General features: G+C 42.2%; 1 protein-coding gene across 2 annotated transcripts in view; it reads left to right on the top strand.

Annotated features, from left to right (window-relative positions):
* The window catches only part of LOC126190962 (nucleoside diphosphate kinase 7), a 102,065-nt gene that overhangs the window by 9,553 nt on the left and 69,658 nt on the right, over positions 1-22,854 (top strand). For both annotated transcript variants that reach the window (XM_049931628.1, XM_049931638.1), the window contains one exon: positions 18,063-18,176. In XM_049931628.1, coding sequence (XP_049787585.1) covers positions 18,063-18,176 — 114 coding nt within the window. The remainder of the gene's footprint in view (positions 1-18,062; positions 18,177-22,854) is intronic.

The raw sequence follows: 22,854 nt of genomic DNA, 5'->3' as shown, positions 1-22,854 counted from the left end.
CCGCGACAGTGTGGACGTGAACCGTATGTGCAGTTGACGGACTTTGAGCGAGGGCATATAGTGGGCATGCGGGAGGCCGGGTGGACGTACCGCCGAATTGCTCAACACGTGGGGCGTGAGGTCTCCACAGTACATCGATGTTGTCGCCAGTGGTCGGCGGAAGGTGCACGTGCCCGTCGACCTGGGACCGGACCGCAATCGCCCGGATGCACGCCAAGACCGTAGGATCCTACGCAGTGCCGTAGGGGACCGCACCGCCACTTCCCAGCAAATTAGGGACACTGTTGCTCCTGGGGTATCGGTGAGGACTATTCGCAACCGTCTCCATGAAGCTGGGCTACGGTCCCGCACACCATTAGGCCGTCTTCCGCTCACGCCCCAACATCGTGCAGCCCGCCTCCAGTGGTGTCGCGACAGGCGTGAATGGAGGGACGAATGGAGACGTGTCGTCTTCAGCGATGAGAGTCGCTTCTGCCTTGGTGCCAATGATGGTCGTATGCGTGTTTGGCGCCGTGCAGGTGAGCGCCACAATCAGGACTGCATACGACCGAGGCACACAGGGCCAACACCCGGCATCATGGTGTGGGGAGCAATCTCCTACACTGGCTGTACACCACTGGTGATCGTCGAGGGGACACTGAATAGTGCACGGTACATCCAAACCGTCATCGAACCCATCGTTCTACCATTCCTAGACCGGCAAGGGAACTTGCTGTTCCAACAGGACACTGCACGTCCGCATGTATCCCTGGCCAGCAAGATCTCCGGATCTGTCCCCCATTGAGCATGTTTGGGACTGGATGAAGCGTCGTCTCACGCGGTCTGCACGTCCAGCACGAACGCTGGTCCAACTGAGGCGCCAGGTGGAAATGGCATGGCAAGCCGTTCCACAGGACTACATCCAGCATCTCTACGATCGTCTCCATGGGAGAATAGCAGCGTGCATTGCTGCGAAAGGTGGATATACACTGTACTAGTGCCGACATTGTGCATGCTCTGTTGCCTGTGTCTATGTGCCTGTGGTTCTGTCAGTGTGATCATGTGATGTATCTGACCCCAGGAATGTGTCAATAAAGTTTCCCCTTCCTGGGACAATGAATTCACGGTGTTCTTATTTCAATTTCCAGGAGTGTATGATTTGTCCAGCATGTTTTTACTGTTCTTAAAAATGTAATAACACTGTCGTTTACTGTTTACAATCAACTTTTAACACAAAATAATTATAAAACATACATAATACATTTAAATAGAGCACAACATAGTGATTTAAAATGTCTTGTTTGAATAAAATTATGTAAGTATGATAAAATGCATTCTGTATCATAGACTTCACTAATTCGGAATCATAGTATTACCGAGCGAGGTGCTGCAGTGGCTAGACACTGGACTCGCGTTCAGGACGACGACGGTTCAATCCCGCGTCCGGCCATCCTGATTTAGGTTTTCCGTGATTTCCCTAAATCGCTCCAGGCAAATGCCGGGATAGTTCCTTTGAAAGGGCACGGCCGACTTCCTTCCCTAATCCGATGAGACCGATGACCTCGCTGTCTGGTCTCCTTCCCCAAAGAACCCAACCCAATCACAGTATTCAGTTATAATCTTTTGTCTGCAGTTACATCACAAAGTGAAGATAGTCGTTATTTAACATTGTAGAGTGTGTGTTGTGTATGGTGATGAGACCACTGCCTACGCATTCATGCTGTATTAATGCTGTATTATCAGTTTACTTGCGGATCTGAAACATTCCTCCCACCCTTCCTCCTTTGTTTTTCCCTTCCCCTTTTCCCTGCCCCCCCCCCCCCTCTAAAAAAAGAAGAGAAATTAAATCTGTCCACATCTCACTCTCCCTTTGTGTTGTTGTTATTGTTGTTGTAGTCTTCAGTCCTGAGATTGGTTTGATGCAGCTCTGCATGCTATTCTATCATGCGCAAGCTTCTTCATCTCCAAGTAACTACTGCAACATTCATCCTTCTGAATCTGCTGAGTGTATTCATCTCTTGGTCTCCCTGTATGATTTTTACCCTCCACACTGCCCTCCAATACTAAATTGGTAGTCCCTTGGTGCATCAGAACATATCCCTTCTTCTAGTCAAGTTGTGCCACAAATTCCTTTTCTTCCCAATTCGATTCAGTGCCTCCTCATTAGTTACATGATCTACCCATCTAGCTCCCTTCCTATATGTTGTAAAATGCATTAACAGTTTAACAATGTCATCTTCACCTCGAAATAACTGACCCCTCTCATCCTGGGCCAAGCGGTCTAAGGCGCTGCAGTCATGGACTGTGCGGCTGGTCCCAGCGGAGGTTCGAATCCTCCCTCGGGCATGGGTGTGTGTGTTTGTCCTTAGAATAATTTAGGTTAAGTAGTGTGTAAGCTTAGGGACTGATGACCTTAGCAGTTAAGTCCCATAAGATTTCACACACATTTGAACATTTTTTTTTCATCCTGGGCTACAAGTGAATTGCCCTTCCTTTTTAACCTTCACCAACTTCAATGTATTCTTTTCTCTTCCTCAAGGATGGAACCCAGAAGGAAGGATAGTACCATGTACATTTATATGTATCTGTTGTCAGAGTCACCGTTACACATGTAAGCTTCATTCAGGATTCGCCCATGTAGGAAATGCACTTGCTGGCAGCACTGATATGAGGCAAATTTAAAATAAGGTTCCAGAACTATTAGTGTTTTACCAATAAAACAAAACAAGTTGTTAAATCTGTTGGAGAGAAATACCCCACATTTGCATATTACGAATATGATTGAATACACACACTTACTTGTACAAGGGATGACAGTGATTTTATTTTTGAAAGTAGTTTATTTGTGTTGGGATATACAATATTTTTGATCTATTTGTGTTTTGCAAAAACAAATACATTTTTCGGCTGCCCTCTTGAGGATGCAGTATATAACTGACTCTGTAGGAAGCGTGGATTTTCTAGATTTAATCCACAAACTTGCTTTCAACCACATCTTCACACGCTAAACCTTATGTCATGTGTTCCATATAGATTAAACATAATTCATTCATTTTTACACATATTTCGCCCATTTATCTTGCAAATTTTACCCTGTAGTTTTATCTGAATTCTGAAGAAATTTGTAATTGTGCCAGTAAGTGAATGGCATTTCGAACAAAAAGGACTGTTATCGGCAACTGTCCCGATTTTCAACTGTTTTACACCATGCTACTCTTAGAGAGGATGTTAAATATATCTGTGCTGTCGAGTCATATGTCCTTATCATTGGTCCCCAATCCTGATGTGGTTGATGCACTGTACAACCCAAATTAGAAACAGAGTGTGCTTCATACTTTTAAAGTATTCTGATTTGTCTAATTATTGGAAATAAATACTAGTAGGCCATTTTCGGACATTTCTACATGTAAACCCTTCCCACTGTTGCCCTTACTCTTAGTGGTAGTAGGGGTATCTTACTCCAGCAGTATTTTTATGCAAATAATGAGTCATGTGTAAATGAAATTTGGTTGAAATTGCTCCAGAAATTCAAAGTTATGCTTTTATGTCGTACTTTCTCAGCCCAAACTCACATTTATAGGTGTGGTTGGGATAATGTCACAATATTTTTGTACAAATAATTACAAAAAAGTTGAGTCACAACTACACAAAATTTGACTGAAATTGTTGTAGACATTCCGTAGTGATGCCTTTCTCAGCCTCTTTTCCTTCTCAGTTGTCCCCCCCCCCCCTCTCCTTATGGGAGGTGATGGTACTTACCCCACAGAAACCTTCATGGATGTGACCACAACAACTCATCAAAGTTCAATCATATTTGGATGAATGGTACAGGAATGCAAAGGAGACAAACAGATAAATATATTAAAAATGAAACATTGCATCAAATAAAATAAAAATGTAAACGGTCATGCTTGTAAAAATACAATGTATATCAGACAGTTAGTTTTCTTTTTTCTTTTAATAGTTCCTGTGGTCAATTTATTGTGCCAATATCAATTGAATGTATCTGGAAACCAAAAGGGGTTCGGGCACAAAGATAAATACGAGGGTCATTCAATAATTAAAGAGAGAAATTGGTCTGGGGAAAAAGCTGTTTGTAGGGCAAGTTTGGTACTTCTATGGCTTTAAGTTAGCAGCACTGGGATGAGCCCTGATCAGCTGATGTATCAACATTGTTTTGTTTATAACCTCAAAAATACATTTCAAGGTGGCAAGTCCACTTGAAATGTCCACATTAGTTGAACAATGTTCAGTTAATTGTTTTGTACTTCCTGAAGGCGAGAAGCAAGTGAATATTAACTGTAAAATGTCGTAAAGTTTATGGTGAAGGTTGTATGAATCATGCAAATTTTTACAAGTGAGTAGAGCAGTTCAAAATTATCACGACTCGGTGACTGACTAACACTGTTCTGGCCGACCAGTTGCAGTTTCAACTTTCTCACTTGAAAGTCGAATTGAGGACATTATTTGGGCTGACTGCTGGAATGATTGTTGATAAAGTTCAAGTTAGTACTGGTACAGTTCACAACATTATCTGTAACAAGCTGAAGTACCGCAAAACATGCATAAGACGGGTCGCAAAGGAGTTGATGCAGCTACACAAGGAAACAAGGTGGAGAGTGTACACAGAGCTAAAGGAACTTTATGAAAGAGAGAGTGAGCACTTCCTCAAGAAAATTTTAACTTGGGGTGAAACTTGGGTTCACTGTTATGAGCCAGAATCAAAAAGACAAAGCATGGAGTGGAAGCACACCAACTCACCTGTAAAGAAAAAAATTCAAAACCCAAGCATCGGCAGGAAAGGTCATGTTTACAGTGTTTTGGGATGCGGAAGGTCTAGATTTTTTGATTATCTCATAGAGCAGTGTACAATGTACAGCCAGTACTACTTGGATTTGCTTTTAAACAAGGTGAAGCCAGCCATGAGAGAGGGATGTTGTGGATCTCAGAAGAGAGGTGTGATCCTCCAGCAAGACAACACGTCTTCATATTGCTTAACTAATCCCTGAAACCATCAACAAAATGGACTGGGAAGTACTGCCTCATTCCCCTTTCAGTCTTCATTTAGCACCTAGTGATTTCCATTTGTTTGGTGCACTGAAAGAGGCATTATGTGGGAAGAGGTTCCAGGACAACGAGGATGTCAAAAAGTTTGTGGGAAATTGGTTCAAACATCAAGATAAAAAGTTCTTTGCAACCAGAATAAAAAAAAATAAATAAATAAAGAAGCATGTAGCCCGTTGGAACAAGTGCATAAATGTTCAAGGGGATTATGTTGAAAAGTAGAAAAAATATCGTTTTGTAAAAATAAACACTTTTTTCCTCCAGACCAATTTGTCTCTTTAATTATTGAATGACCCTTGTAGATGTGGGTGGTTGTGTGGGAATGAATTGCTGTGACTAATAACATAGAAAGAAAGCTGAAAATTGATAGTGTTACTTATTTGCAAAATATAGCCACAGAAATTAAAAAATGCTTGTCATACTCTTTGGAGGTAGGGGATTATCAACCTCATAGTGCTGATACTCGTTAGGCTTGCTGTTTTTGTGCCAAATTTGGTTGAAATTGATTCAGGAGTTTGAGTGGAGATCCCAAACATACAAGCATTCACTCTTCTTTATATCTATAAACATATAATGTTCACTTCATCTGTGGTTTAGACGTAGCATCTCAGACTGATAATCAAAATGTCTTGGGACCTATGCTTTGAACCCAGCCACTGCTAAAATTTTGAATAAAAACCATCAGCAATAGCGGCTGAAGGGTTCTAGCGTAAGATGTTACTTTTGTTCTGATAACAGCTTTGTCGAAGATGGTGGGGGACAGAGATTCAGGGCGCTCTCTTGCTCTTGGTATGGGAAACTGCCCATAAAAGGCAGAAGAATCAGCAATGATCAATAGCTTTAGGATGCAGAAAGCAATGGAAACCACTGCATTATCCACAGGATGTGGGACCTGTAATCGAAAATGTGTCATGGTGCTCTCTCCATTGCCAAAAGAGTCCAGAATAGTCTGTCATGTGGATCTCCGAAAGGGACTGTCATGTGGGAGGTGACAATGAGAAAAATATGGAGTAACCAATGACTAGATAACATTCTACAAGCCAAAACTTGGACTGTCAGAAGTTTGAACATAGCAAAAAAGGTAGAAAATCTGAAATCGGAAATGAAGGCTCAATCCAGATACAATAGGGAATCAGTGAAGTTAAATGGAAAGAAGATAAGGATTTCTGGTCAAATGAATATAGGGTACAGTAGGGTTGTTTCCATCATATTCGACAGCAAACCGAAACTGATGATGATAGTTCAAGTGTATGTGTCAACATTGCAGACTGAAGACCACGAAACAGAGATGTTGAACTGGTAATTCAGTATGTGAAGGGAGGAGGAAATTTGACAGTCATCTGTACCTGGAATGTGGTTATATTGGAAGGAAAAGAAGACAGGGATATGGGAGAAAGACTGATTTAGATCTGCAGTATATTTTAGATGTTAATGATGTGTACTCTATTCAAGAATCATGAGGAACAGATATGTTTGGAATAGATCTGTAGACTTGAGAAGATTACAGTTGGATTACATCATGGCCAAACAGATATTTCGAAATCAGATTTTTGATTGTAATGTGTACTTAGGTACAGATATAGATTTGGATCACTGTACAGTAATAATGAAGAGTAGACTGGAGTTTAAGAGAATTGTCTGGAAGTGGGATACTAATAGTACTGTGGAATGATGAGATGCATTTGAAGTCCACTATGGATGTGGATACTGTAGTAAGGAACAACAGAGTGGGCAGTTCATTTGATGACAAGTGGACATCTCTAAAAAGGGCAGTCACGGATGTTGGACAAACAAACCTAGATGCAAGGAAGATAACTGCGAATAAACCTTGGCTAGTAGCAGAAATACATCAGTTGATGGACGAAAGAAGGCAGTATAAAAATCTTCAGGTAGAGGCAGGGATACAGCAATATACGAGGGTTATTCCAAAAGTAAGGTCCGATTCGCCGTAACTATTGAAATTTGGCGCCAATGACAAAACACGCATGCGCGCCGACTCCCGGCAAGCCTTGCGCGTCAAACGCCGCCATTCGCTTTGTTACTGTTGCTGAGTGTAGTTCACAGTGTCACTTTACAATGTTTAAGACAATTGATCAGCCCGCCATTGTGAAGTAAGGGCAGTGATACGGTTTTTGTCTGCAAGAAACAATTCAGCGGCGGAAATCCATCGGCAGATTACTGAAGTGTACGGTCCTAACACAATGAGCGACAGTAAAGTGCGCAAGTGGGTGTGAGCTTTTAATGAAGGACGGGATAATATGCACGATGAACCACGGTGTGGCCGACCATCAGTGATTTCAGACGATTTGGTCAATGCGGTTGACAAAAAAATTCGTGAAGATCGCCGATTCACTATTACAGACGTAGACATGCATTTTCCGAATGTGAGTAGAACAACTTTGTACAGAATTGTGTCTGAACATTTGAAGTTTCACAAATTGTGTGTCCGTTGGGTTCCCAGGCTGCTTACTGAGCCCCAACGAATGAAAAGAATGGCTTTTGCTCTTGATTTTTTGGAGCGATATCATAAGGAAGGTGACAGTCTTTTAGACAATGTTGTCACAGGGGATGAGACATGGGTTTCTCACATCACTCCAGAGTCTAAACGTCAGTCAATGCAATGGCGTCACACGTCATCGCCAGTCAAGGTCAAGGCAAAGCAGACAATCTCAACACGTAAGGTTATGGCGACTGTGTTCTGGGATAGACGTGGAGTATTGTTAGTCGACTTTATGGAGAGAGGAACAACGATTAATAAAGCCGCCTACTGCGCTACCCTGACTAAACTTCGACGTGCAATCCAGAATAAGCGACGTGGTCTTTTGTCGTCTGGAATCTTGTTGTTGCATGACAATGCCAGACCCCACACTGCAAATGAAACGCAAGCTCTGATCAAGAAATTTGGATGGGAACAGATGGACCATCCTCCTTACAGTCCGGACCTGGCGCCAAGTGATTTCCACCTGTTCCGTTACTTAAAGGAGTTTCTCGGCGGCAAGCGCTTCGACACAGATGATGAATTGAAAGAAGCAGTTAAGGACTGGTTATCGTCACAGGCGGCCGATTTCTATAACATGGGCATTCAAAAGCTTGTTGAACGATGTGACAAATGTTTAAATAAGTATGGAAGTTATGTAGAAAAATAGATAAAGATGTAAGGAATGTAAATAAAACAATTGTTTTGAAAAAACATTTTAGTTTTGATTTTTTTTTATAACCGGACCTTACTTTTGGAATAACCCTCGTAAATACCTTAGGAATGGAATAAATAGTAAGTGCAGGACAGCTAAGGGAAAATGCGTAGAAATAAAAAAAAAAGAAATGATTGTTGGGAGGCCTGATTTAGCACATAGAAAAGTCAAATCAACCTGTGGTGAAATTAAAAGCAAGTGTTCGATGAGAATCCCAAGGTCAAATGTAGAGGAGAGAGTGGGTAGTTGAAAGGAATACTTTGAAGGCTTCTGTGGGGAGGAGGACTTGTGTGACAATGTGATAAAAGAGGAAATTTGAGTGGATTTGAAAGACAGGGCAGAAGTCAGCAACACTTTGATTGCAAACTACTGGTGTTTTGTGAGTGCTCATTTGTTAGGTTGCATGAGTACTGAGAGTGCAAAAGAAAAAATGATGAATAAAAATGACAATTGTTTTTTGTAGCCCTGAAAATGCACATTTGTTCAACACAAGTTTGTGTTGTTTCTTAACAAGTGCGTAGAATGGGTACCAACATCTATCTTGAAACTCTGAAACCATGTTAATCATACGTGAGCACACTTTTTGTGTTTATTCATTCAGCTGCACCCTGTCTGCCACTTGTTGCCACATTATTTCATTTATCTTTGCACATTATTGGTTTGGTACGTGTCAGGAGAAATCAGTGCATTTCATGCCATTATGGTGCACTACTAACTTCTGTGATGGAATAGTGTGTGGAATGATGTAGCCAGAACACTAAATAGTTTGTGTGTGCAGTCAATGCTGAGCATACATATGTGCTGACACATTTTCAAGAACATTGTTACAATTTGCAATGACAAAGTGAATTTTATCTCAAAGTTTGTGTTTGGTCACAGGGAATAATGAGCTGTAAATAAAAATAATTAAATTTTTAAAATTTTGTTCCAGATGGGAACATGACTTTTTTCTTTTGTAATAGAAAGAAATGGTGCATGCAGTTGTTTACTGTGCCAAGCTACTATTGCATTTGTGCACTCAGGTGTAATGCTGAGTTTCCTTTGTACTTTAAACTGAGGGGAAAAAAAAGAAACTTAAAAATCAATTAAGTTTTCAGCAAAATCACTTCATGAAACCAGTAGCTGACACTTTTGCTTCTTATTGTGATTTGAATGTGTTGGCGAAAAAGAGAAAACTGTTTGAAGGTGCTGAAAGAAGCATTTGGAGAAGATGCTGATCAGTTCTTACAGAACTTCAAAAAACGTCTGAAATATTGGCTGCCATTCGACCCCTTCAACTTTCATCAAGAATGTCCACAAGAAGACTTGAAATGACGTCTAATGATGCTTTTTAAAACAAACTTGGATAAGTGTTGTTATTTTTCAGTGCAGTTTGATGAGTCCAATGCTGCAACAGGTAGTGCTCAGTTGCCAGTTTCTGTAAGGATTATTTTTAAAAATTTCAATGTCAAGGAAGAACTTTTGACAGTAATTTCTTTGAAGACCGTACAAAAGGAGAAGATATATTTTTTTCCCATGAAGCAACTGATCATATCTAAGAAAATACCTATCTACAAGCTTGGAAACATTACCACCGATAGAGCTCCAGCCTCAAGAGGTTCCAAAAATGGTTTTCTTACTCTGTGCCAAAGAGAGGAAAGTTTTCCACAGTTTTTAACATATCTCTGCATTTTACACCAACAGTCTGTGTGTGGAACATTTTTAAATCTGAATGAAACTACGAAAACTATTGTGAAGATAGTCAACTAAATTAGGTCTCGCTCTCTTCATAGAAGACTTTTCAGAGATTTGGCAGATGTACTGGAACTGCAATATGGAGATTTTCTTCTCCATAATGAAGCCTGTTGGCTCAGTAAGGGAAAAATACGTCAATCTTTTGACAATGTTTTACTGGCCATCAAACTCTTTTTACAAGAACTAGAAGAGGAAAAATACTTAAATTGAAGATCCTGTCTGGTTTATGAATTTTGCTTTCTTAACTGATCTAACAGAAAAACTTAATTAGCTGAAGTTTGAAGATGATGGCAAAGAAATTGCTATATTATATTTGAAGTAAATTTTTATGCTGATGAGTTATGTTTATGGGAGTGGTGCCTTAAAAGAGGTGAGTGAAAACACTTTACAACTCTGAAAATCCAAATAGAAGAAAGTGAGATGTTTTATGATAGTGAATTTCATGCAACAATGACCTCCAATTTGAAGGATGATTTCAATGATTTTCAAATTTCAGAAAGTTTAAGTTGTAATCCAGTTTGTATCTTTCCCTTGGCTTACTTTGAAACAGATACAGATACAGATAGGGCGGAACCCAGAAGCTCTTGGCCTCTAATCCCTCAGGATAACCATCCTTGTCTCCCCTCTCTCTGTTCTTTTCATTTCAGGATAAAAACCCTGTTTGCTTCTACTTACCTTTGTGAATCATTGTTTTCAAAAATGAATTTTATTAAAAATAACCACAGAGCAAGTTTGAATGATGAACACATGCACTCTTGTATTTGACTGATAATAAAAAGCTGTGCACCAAATATCAAGGACATTGTTAACAGAACATCTAGCCAAGTTTCACGTTAAATGAAAGATAATTCTTGTGCAAAGAATGTAAGTATATATTTGTGAAATATTATTCAATAAAACTTTTATTAATAAGTAGGTATTTTACAGTATCCAAAAATTAAAAATGTAGTAGTTATTGGATTTTTTAAAGAAGTAGAGCACTTTGATGCATTCATATGCAATAATAGATCACGATGGCTTCGTGGTTGCCTACCCATGACACGAGGGGTCCAATATTAGAATCAGACTGTAAAAGAGCTCTGGAAGACTTGAGATCAAATAAGGCAAACAGTATAAATAGCATTCCACTGGAATTTCTAAAATCATTGGAGGAAATGGCAACCAAACAACTATCCAATTTGGTGCATAGAATCTGAGACTGACTGCATACCATTAGACTCTTGGAAAATATCATTTTCACAGTTCTGAAGATAGCAAGGCAGGTAAGTGTGAGAACTATTGCACAACCAGCTTAACAGCTAGTGCATTCAAGCTGGTGACAAGATTAATACACAGAAGAATAGCAAAGAAAAGTAAGGATCTATTAGATGATTAGTTTGTTTTCAGGAAAGGTAAAGGTACAAGAGTTGGAGTTCTGACATTATGTTTGCTAATGGAGGCAAGACTGAAGAAAAATCAAGATACACTCATAGGATTTGTTGTCCTATAAAAAGCATTTGACAATATAAAATGGTGCAAGGTGTTCGAAATTTGGAAAAAGATAAAGACTAAGCTATAGGGCAAGAGGGATGTACACAATATGTACAAGAACTAAGAGTGAACAATAAGATTTGAAGACCAAGAAAAGAGCATCCAGACTAAAAGGGTGTGAGGCAGGGCTGGAGTCATTTGTTCCCACTGTTCAGTTTTTGTATTGAAGAAGCAGTGACGGAATAAAAGGGAGATCCAAGAATGGGAATAAATTCAAGGCGAAAGGTTATCAACGATAAGATTAACTGATGATATTGCTGTCCTCATTGAAGGATGAAGGGAATTACAGAATCTTTTGAATGGAATGATTAGTTTGCGTGCAGAATATGGATTGAGAGAAAACCAAAGAAAGATGAAAGTAATGAGAAATATCAGAAATGAGAATACTGAGAAACTTAACATCAAAATTAGTGATCACAAAGTAGATAAAATTAAGGAATTCTGCTACCTTGGAAGCAAAATAATCTATGATGGAGAATGCAAGGAGGACATTGAAGCATACTGGCGCAGGCAAAGAGGACGTTTCTGGCCAAAAATCTACTTGTATCAAACATAGGCCTTATTTTTTTTTTTTTGGAAGAATGTATGTTTGTAGCACAGAATTGTATGGTAATAAATCAGGGACAGTGGGAATCCTGGAACAGAAGACAATCAAAGGGTTAGAGGTGAGACGCTAGGGAAGTATGTGGAAAGTTAGGTAGACTGATCAGGAAAGGAATGAGGAGGTTCTTCACAGAATCAGTGAAGAAACCAACATATGGAAAACATTGGCAAGAAGGAGGGGTAGGATGAAGGGACATATTTTTAAGAAATCAGGGAATCACCTCCATGGTATTGGGAGGAGCTGTAGAGAATAAAAACTGTAGGGGAAGACAGAAGCTGGAATACATGCAACAAATACTTAAGGACATAAGACGCAAGTGCTTTTCTGAGATAAAGTGGTTAGTGCAGGTAAGAATATGTATTGGCCTGCATCACACAAGTGAGAAGACTGGTGACAAAAAAGGGTTCAACTGAAAGAAAATAAAAGTGGTTGAGTGGGTAAACTTACTGTGGGGTATCTTTGACTAAACATTGAATTGAATAAAGCTAGGCAAGAACAGATAATAATAGATGGCCTGTAGAGATCACTAAACACTAACATTGATGAACTATTTTTGTCATATAGAATGCTTACACCTATTTATAATAGGACTAGGCAGAGTACATGACATTGCCCAGGTATTCGTGTAGTCGATATTTATTCTAGTCGATTTCCTTCTCTGCCTCTTTCTGTCCATCTCCTTCTACTTCCTCTTTTTGTCCATTTTCACCCCCACCTCCATCTGTCATCTCCTAAACTCCCCCCCTCCCCCACCAAATCTCTGTCCATCTGAAACTCCCCCTCTCTTTGCTTATCTCCTCCCCCCTCTCTTCCCCCTCCCCCTCTTTTTATCTCCTCCCACTCCCTCCCTCTTTCTGTCTATCACCTTCTCCCCCTCTCTCTGTCCATCTTCTAATCCCCTTTTCTCTACCCTTCTCTTTCAGTTCATATCCTTCTTTCCCCCTCTCTGTCCATTTCCTCTTCACCCTGCTTTCGTCCATTTCCTCCTATCTGTCCTTTCCCTGTTCATCTCAGTCGTGCCCCCCCCTCTCTGTTCATCACCTCTTACCCTACTCTGCCCATCTCCCCCTTCTCTGTCCATCTCCTCCTCCAACTCTCTCTGTCCATCTTATCTGCTCCAACCTTGTTTAATACTTCCTGCTCCCTCACTCTGTCCTCCCCTCCCTTCTCTCTGCCATTCTACTCCCCCTCTCCTCCCTTTCCCTCTCCTCCCTTTCCCTCTCCTACCTCTCCCTCACCTCCCTCTCCCTCCTCTCCCTATCCCTCCTCTCACTCTCCTCCCCCTCTCCCTCTCCTCCCTCTCCCTCCTCTTCCTCTCCCCCCTCTCCCTCTCCCCCCTCTCCCTCCCTCTCTCCCCTCTCCCTCTCCCCCTTCCTCTCCTACCTCTCCCTCACCTCCCTCTCCTCCCTTACCTCTCCCTCACCTCCCTCTCCCTCATCTCCCTATACCTCCTCTCCCTAATCTTCCTATCCCTCTTCTCCCTCTCCCTCCTCTCCCTCTCCCCCCTCTCCCTCATCTCCCTCCTCTCCCTCTCCCCCCTCTCCCTCTCCCCCTGTCCCTCTTCCCCCTCTCCCTCTCCCCCACTCTCCCTCTCCCCCACTCCTCCCTCCACCACTTCTCCCTCCCCCACTCCTGCCTCCCCCTCTCCTCCATCTCCCTCTCCTCCACTCCTCCCTCCACCACTTCTCCCTCCCCCACTCCTGCCTCCCCCTCTCCTCCATCTCCCTCTCCCCCTCTCTCTACTCCCCTCCCCCTCTCTCTCCCCTCCCCCTCCTTGCCCCTCTCCCTCCCCTGCTCCTCCCCCTCAACCTCTCTGCCCATCCCCTTCCCCCCTGCCTATCTTGTACCCCCCCTGCTCATCACTTCCTCTGCATCTCTCTATTAGTCTCTTCATCCTCCTCTTTCTGCCCATTTCCTCCTCCCCCTGTCACTGTCCGCCCTATCCTCACCCTACCTCTGTCCCTCTCGTCCACCTTCTCTCTGTGCCTCTCATCCTGTCACCTCTCTCTGTGTCTCTCATCCTGTCACCTCTCTCTGTGCCTCTCATCCCTCTCTGCCCTTCTCTCTGACCCTCTCGCCCTCCTCTTCTCTCTGACGCTCTCGCCCTCTCCTTCTCTCGCCCTCACCCTCTCTCTGACCCTCTCGCCCTCACCCTCTCTCTGACCCTCTCGCCCTCCCCCTCTCTCTGACCCTCTCGCCCTCCCCCTCTCTCTGACCCTCTCGCCCTCCCCCTCTCTCTGACCCTCTCGCCCTCCCCCTCTCTCTGACCCTCTCGCCCTCCCCCTCTTTCTGACCCTCGCGCCCTCCCCCCTCGCGCCCTTCCCCCTCTAGCCCTTCCCCCTCTAGCCCTCGCCCTCTCCCTCTAGCCCTCGCCCTCCCCCTCTAGCCCTCGCCCTCCCCCTCTCGCCCTCCCCCTCTCGCCCTCCCCCTCTCGCCCTCCCCCTCTCCCCCTCCCCCTACCCCCTCCCCCTCTCGCCCTCCCCCTCTCGCCCTCCCCCTCTCGCCCTCCCCCTCTCGCCCTCCCCCTCTCGCCCTCCCCCTCCCCCTCTCGCCCTCCCCCTCTCGCCCTCCCCCTCTCGCCCTCCCCCTTCTCGCCCTCCCCCTCTCGCCCTCCCCCCTCTCGCCCTCCCCCCTCTCGCCCTCCCCCCTCTCGCCCTCCCCCCTCTCGCCCTCCCCCCTCGCCCTCCCCCCTCTCGCCCTCCCCCCTCTCGCCCTCCCCCCTCTCGCCTTCGGCCCTCTCGCCCTCCCCCCTCTCGCCCTCCCCCCTCTCGCCTTCGGCCCTCTCGCCCTCCCCCCTCTCGCCCTCTCGCCCTCGCCCTCTCGCCATCCCCCTCTCGCCCTCCCTCCTCTCGCCATCCCCCTCTCGCCCTCCCCCTCTCGCCCTCCCCCCTCTCGCCCTCCCCCCTCTTGCCCTGCCCCCTCTCGCCCTGCCCCCTCTCGCCCTGCCCCCTCTCGCCCTGCCCCCTCTCGCCCTGCCCCCTCTCGCCCTGCCCCCTCTCGCCCTGCCCCCTCTCGCCCTGCCCCCTCTCGCCCTGCCGCCTCTCGCCCTGCCCCCTCTCGCCCTGCCCCCTCTCGCCCTGCCCCCTCTCGCCCTGCCCCCTCTCGACCTCCCCCTATCTCTGACTCTCTCGCCCTCCACCTCTCTCTTACCCTCTCGACCTCCCCCCCTCTCTGACCCTCTCGACCTACCTCTCGACCTCCCCCCCTCTCTGACCCTCTCGACCTCCCCCTCTTGCCCTCCCACTCCTTCTGACCCTCTCGACCTCCCCCTCTTGCCCTCCCACTCCTTCTGACCCTCTCATCCTCCCCCCTCTCTCTTACCCTCCCCCTCTTTTTCTGACCCTCTCGCCCGTCCCCTCTCTCTTACCCTCCCCCTCCCTCATCTCCATCCATCTCATGCTCCGCACCCACCATCTCTCCATCTGTCTCAGCCTCCCCCCCCCCCCTCCCTCATTCTGTCTCTTCCTGTTTCTCTCTTTCTGTCTTGTCCTCCTCCTCTCTCTTGTGAAACTCACACTTTGCATGATATTTTCAGCGCTGTCAGCAGAGGAAGCCACTTCTGGAGTTTCGAAAAGCTTTTGATTCATTATCACATCAATACCTTGTAAAGAAAATACATTCCTACTGGATGTCTTACCAGATTTGTATCTGGATCAATAATTTCCTCATAGGCTGACACAACGTGATGTCCTGTATGGAGAATCATTTTGAGACGCACAAGTAATAACTAGTATGTACCATGGGAGATTATGGAACTGTTGCTGCTGATGCTTTACATTGACATTAGTTGCCATCTCAGGTTTCTTACAGATAATGCCATCAGGAAATTATGTCTGGTGAAAATTACAGTAACATTCAGTTAGATCTCAACAAAATATTGACCTAGTGAGAAACTGCCAACTTATTATTATTGAGAAGTTCAAGGTTGTGAATTTCACTAAATGTAAAGTTATGGTATCCTGTGGTTACAGGATGAATCTGCCTCAACTAAAGTCAAGTATGCCATAGAAATATTTGGCAGGACCATTGTGTTAAAATACTAAGTATTATGATCACATAGGTAAAGCAAATGGCAGGCTACATTTCATTGGTAAGGCATTGGGAAATTGCAGTTTGTCTGCTGAAGGCATTACTTGCAAACCACTGCATGGTGTACACTCAAATACTGCTCAAATATATGAGTCCCTCATGAGACTGGACTAACAGGAGAAATTGAATGTGTACAAAAATGGGTGGTGCGAATGATCACATGCTTAACTGAATGGAAAGAGAGAGAAATTGTGAAAAAGTATATCTGCCTGACATTCATAGAAGGATCTGCTCAAGCGAAGAACCATAAAGAACTTCAAGAACAACCTTTCAGGGCAGTAACTGTGAATATTTGTTAGCTCCCTCGATATATACCATGTGGAGATTGCATAAATAAAATTAGCCAAATAACAGCTTGCACAGACACATACAGTCATTATTCCATATGTGAATGGTATGGTTAGAGATCTTAATATGTGCTACAATAAGAAATACCCTCTCCTGCACATATTACAATAATTTGCAGGTTATGGATGTTGAACTCTTAACAAATAAAAAACAGGTTGTTATAAAAGGAGATGTGAACACATGATCTTTAAGCTATTTGTAAATTCTCTAAGAGTATTCTGAATGTTACCATCCTATAACATTACCCAAGTCGACTCAACAAGAGGGAGAAAAACACCAGACTCGCTGGCGTGTCTTCACCAGTTTTTCACAAATTTAAGTATAGAAGAATTAGTGGTCTGGGCTATTAAAAACTGTTTCGATGACCATAGAGCTCTATCCATATGGATTAATATAGACCAAGAAACAGTACTACATAGTAACACTTATAAAAGAAAAATTGATCATAATAAACTTGAGGAGATACTGCACACATAAACTGGCAGCAGGAACACAAAACTGATAACAAAAAATGAGGACCACTTTTTGAAGTACCTTACTACATCAAAAACTTAATAATAAATTCTGTTTTTTGTCTTTTTATTATATGAATGTACATTTCTAAGTGAAGCTTCGCCATGGGGTTTTTGTTTATGGCATCACAAAGCAACTCCCACATGTTCAGTTCATACACATATATTCCAGTATATTTGTGACACGACTTAATTAATAGAGACAATGTCAGTGTCCATTCCATATGACCATACCATATTCAGCTCTATAACAGAATTAAAATAAAATTATTTGTGAACAGCAAATGAAGGTAAAATGTAAACCTAGTTAACAGTTATCAGCATTAAATGATTTTAGTCATTGGAAGGTGATTCATTAAAAATGAACCTCTTACGTACTACCTACCACACACATAGACCTGCCCAGAAGGGTGAAGAACAAATGGAGGGGAGAAGAAAGGGGCTAGGGAACTAGGTAAGGGAACCACATATGCAAATTCTTCCATCTGCATTCCAGTAATACAAAAATGTGTTAAATGAAAATAATACACTGTATGATACATATTTAACATACCATTATTCCCTACTGAAAAGAAACATTGTATAGGATCAACTGCCATCAAAATTATGTAATGTACATTAATCAATACTAGTTAATTAAGGTTATTTTAAATCTGTTATAGGTCAACCGTATCTTCATAGAATGAAAATGGTCACGTTGAGAATGATAAGTGCAGCCATTAAACCCAAATATATTGCAATTAAAATGCCAAACATTACTGAATCTCTCTAAACATATAGGTTCCTGAAATAAAAAGACTCACTGTTAATCATTCGTAGTTCTTAATTGCAATTTCAACATTAATAAAGTATTTTTTAAGCTTTAGAAACATAGTGTTCCTTTTTTATCTAATTGTTATGGATTGCAAGCATTTTTTGTAAGAGGTAAGCAATCAAAACTGAGTATTTTTTAAATTTTTTGTAAGCTTTAGTATTTATGCAAATTATTGCATTTTATCCTTTGTTTTACAGACAGGTGATGATGGAGTTCGATACTCATTCATTGCAGAGTGGTTTGACAATGAATCGCAGACACTAAGAAAATTTTATTTGATGTACTTCACAGCTGATGATACTGTGGAGCTGGTAACTTTTTAATAAATTATTAAGTTATAATTTTTATTTTTAAACGTTTGTACTTATTGTCAGGTACTTATTGTCAGAATGCTGTCCATTATTTACTAGAAAAACAAAGAGTTAACAAGGAGTATTTTTCTATATGTATGTGCTGTTTCTGATACAAACCACAAGTTCTGGAAAGTGCAACAGGCTTTTTAGGCCACAGGTGATGGATTTCAGGAGTAGTGACTGTGTCTTACTGCCAGTATGTTGTACAGTGGGGTGTATTATTTGCATTTTATTAATTGTAGTACATTTTTATACTTTGAATGTAGTTTATGTATTTGACAGAAAGTATGGGTAATGCTAAGAAGAAAAATTGTGCCAGTTGCCAGTGGTTTGTATATTATGTACTCATATATTTCTTGAAAATTGCGCAATATCTGTAAAGTAATGGACATAACACAGTGGGTAGTAGTCTACAATAATGAGCATAGTACAAGCAACATTTTATTGGCAATCACTGTAGTGCCCCCCCCCCCCCCCATTTTACACTTAGTTCAAGAGGTCTACATGTTTCTGAGCTTATTTCTGAAATTACTTAATGTATTTTATATCCATCTTTGCAGCTAGAAGAAAATTAATATTTTTGCCACCAGATGTGTTTTATTTTATTGAAATAAAATATCATCAGTGGTCTGTAATGAAATATATTTACATTGTTATGTTAATTCTGATTTTTGCTCACATCAGAAAAGATATCTGCTTGCATGGATTTTAGTTATTCCATTATTTGGCACTGTTGTTTCTTGTATTGTAGTTGCAAAGCTAGATTTAAAATACCTTCAATTATTATAAAGCAGCTACAGACAGTATGATCACACAATGAAGAATTTTTTTCTGAAAATTCATCTCAAATTTTGTAGCTTTGCTGTTATAACACAGTAGTCTGCAGTTGGAATAACACCTAGAAATGGTTCAACAATCTGTTTCTATGCCCTAGTTTTTTACATTCCTGTTTATGAGATATTTATGTGCGAATTTTCACAGTCAGGGTGTTTTATGGTACAAGAATCTTAAGTTTTTCAATGTGGTCATTGGTCTGACCCCTTTGTTATACTTGTAGCAACAAAAACTTGCTGTCACCTGGAAACCACTCATCCATCAGTGGCAGATTTTGAGTAACATCTACATTTCTTTCATTACTTGCTTCTTTTGGCAAAACAAACCAGAATTTGCGCAATGTCACCTCGCTAACAGCATAATGCAGTTGCAATTGTGACAGAAACCGGAAGCACTGATTTACTAAACAAGGAATTGATGAAAATTCAGGTCAAAAGTGTATGAAAAATTACATACTCTGTATAAAAATAAACATTTCCTTTCTTTACTTATCTTGTTGCAAAGACACACTAATTCTCATTTTTCCAGTGGAACGGACCCTTAAAAAATTATAGCATTGGTCTACATAACCCATATATTGTGGTAGATAAGAAAGTTCTGCATGTTTATCATATAGCAAAATACTCTCCTCTTTATATGCTGTCATTTGCGAGAATCTTGTTGTGATATCTCGAGCTGTTTATGAGTTAAGAACGAGATTGTGAATATTTCATAAGTGAACGTGCTATAAACAGTTCATTTTCTTGAGATTGGAATTGGGTATTGATCTCCGCCGAAGTTTAAAGAAAAATACAATATAGTAACTCAATTTCATATGCAGTAAGATATGGTCTAATATACACCAAATGCAAATTCGTAGTGATCCCAATTTTTAATTGCAATAAATTCGAATTTCATGCAATGTGTTATGTACATGCGAAATAGCACAGTAACTATGACCATTAACAAAATAATAGGCACTTCATCAAGAAATTGGCATATAAAGCTCTAACTAATGTAAAATCCGAATTTTTTGCCAAATAGTTTCTTTGAAATCATGTGAGATAGGTTGCAGGTTAACCTATTTGAGCGCAGTGCTGTGAGAGTGATGGAAACCAATGTGTGGGAAGAGATCGGCTTGGTGGACTTCCTGACTGACTGTGGCCTGTTACGAGGTCCACAGGTGTGTGTATGTGGCTGTCAGGCTGGATTGCCAGTCCCGAAACCTGTGGATGCAGTCTAGAGGTTGGGACTCCATGAATGCACAGATAGGGGCTACAGGTATCCAAGAATCTGCTGGAAATATCTGTGGACCATTAGGAAAATCAGCTCGTGTGTGGCAAGCTAATGTTGAGGTAGGTTGTAACATGAAAATGAGTCCTTTTTCCTCCCAAGTCTTTCCACTACACTGGGGATATTCCTCTTTGATGTGGTCACTATTTATCTGCTCACATGTGTTTTTCAACTTGTCTTCGAGGGTACACTAGCTTTTACTTGCTGCGGGAGCATTGACAACAAACAACTTTCCATCCTATGTAAATTGAAGGGGATTACTGCTGTCATGTGCAGTGGGACATTACGCGGAGTGGCGGTGATGAGTGAGTACCGGACTGGGATTCAAACCCGGGATCTCCTGCTCACTAGGCAGGTGCGTTAACCACTGCGCCATCCTGGACACAGCGTTATCACAACTGCACGGACTATCTCGGCGTGCCTCATGGCCGATCCACTTTCCCACTAAACGCCATCTATCTGCAGTCGCTCTCCACTCTACTCCTGTTCATTACTCTGAGATTCCCAAAGGAGAGTGAATATACTTGTGGATCCACATTGAAGAAGGTGGGTCCATTGCTCAGCTAGGCCAATCAGATTACATGGATACATTGCGTCTGTTCTTTCAGAATGACCGGATGTTTGAGGGTATCAAAACCCACAAAATGTCAGAGTTCCAGGCGTATTGAACACTGTGCGGCAAGATGGTCCTCATCAGCCATGTGGGAGGAGCTAAGCACTCCAAGGCAGTCACAGTGGTCAGAAAGACAGTGGACATTTGTCTTTTTCATCAGCCCTTGACAAAGGAACAGCTGCAATCACTAAGTGATGCACAGACTCTTAAAGGATGCCTGTGTAACACAACACCTAGGGCCAGTGAGTGCGAAAAATGTTCAAAGAAAGAAAAAGCACCACTGGTATTTGAACCCAGGACCAAATCACTCAAAGGTTTTCTTAAACCATCTCTAGTGTGTGTTCTGTGTATCCTCACTGATGATTATTTATTTTCCACAATTGGTGTGTGTTGTACTATTAAAAGCATGTTCCAATAATTCTTTGAAACATAAGCGAGGAGAACAGGGACTTGAGCAAGATGGGGACCCTTGCCAGCAGGGTGGCACTCCAAAGTGACCCCCAGACTTTGGCATTCTCAACTTGACTTGATATAACCAATAATTTTCTTTTCTAATGTAATGTTTTTGTGTTCACTATGGAAATGTGCCACTGGTTTTGCAGTGAAAACTGAGGATCAGCAAGGTATACCCTGCTGACCTGCCTTCCATTGTTTTTGTTGTTCTCCCCTTCCTCTTTAGATGACAGGGTTGGTTTCATTAATCCAGGCTTCATTGTACACTTGTACCGAAACTGAACATACCAATCTATGGACTACCCTTGTTCTTCCCCTGATAGTATCACACAGGAGATATCTTCATTCCCTTATTGGGATATTCAGTTGTATTCAGGCTGGTACTTCCAGATAACTCTCCCTATCATCTACCAAGATAACTGGATAAGATGAAGATGATCTCTTGATGCTTGAGCGAGATGGTGGTGGCTGGTGAATCGAGGGTTTCGTAGTTGAGCTGGCTAGCTCATTGTCCTCCCAGCAACCTCAGTCTGGTGTCACTTCCACCACTGCCACTACGCTGCGTTGGCTCACAGTCGTATTTCAAAGTATCTAATCCAGGATGATGTTACAAGGTTGGAAATAGTATGGACTCTGCAGGGCGTTGGGAACTATGTGCCCGTTTCTACTACAGGCAAGCAGACTGCATTGTTTCTGGTCTTGTTCCCTAATGATAATGTAGGTAGTAACGCGCAGCTTGGGTGGACCTAGACATCACATTGTATCATTTATGGGTTAGCTCCACACTTTAGGAAAAATGTTCTCGCTTACCTTGAAGGGGACACACTGTTTGTAATCTTATTTGACGAGAGCCTTAACAAGGTGGCAGAGTTGCAGCAAAGGGATGTGCTCTCAAATATTGTTACAAAGTTAATAAATAGGTTGAAGCACAGTACTTTTCATCCATATTTTTAGGCATTCCTCTTGGTATTCCACTGCTGCTAATATGTTAAATGAGTTTAAGAAAGAAACTTCTGACCTGAATCTTTCCAATGTGCTTCAAGTATCAATGGATGTACCAAATGTCAACTAGGCATTCTTGAAGGACTTGTGTCTTGATCTGAAGAGTATTCATGGGGACAGTGTGTTAACTTCTATTGATGTAGGATCTTGTGGTCTTTGTACAGCTCACCAGAGTCTCAAGAATGCAGCCTCAAAACCATTTGGGGTGTTGCACCTTTTATGAGATCAATTTATAACATGTTGAAGAATTTACAGGCAAGAAGAGCTGATTATAAAAGATTTAATAAGCACTAAGATTTGCCTTTCCCTAAAAGGTTTTGCTCCATGTGCTGGCTGGAAAATGGTGATGTGGCCAGTCGGGGTGTGAAAAGTAAGAGAATACAAGATTAAAACAGATATTTACCGTTGGTGAATGATGTTGAAGACCACGAAGATCCTGCTGCAGGTGACAGCCAAAGGTTT

Source organism: Schistocerca cancellata, chromosome 1 (genome assembly GCF_023864275.1).
Source record: "Schistocerca cancellata isolate TAMUIC-IGC-003103 chromosome 1, iqSchCanc2.1, whole genome shotgun sequence".
Classification (NCBI taxonomy): domain Eukaryota; kingdom Metazoa; phylum Arthropoda; class Insecta; order Orthoptera; family Acrididae; genus Schistocerca; species Schistocerca cancellata.
This window is presented reverse-complemented; position numbering and strand designations above follow the sequence as displayed.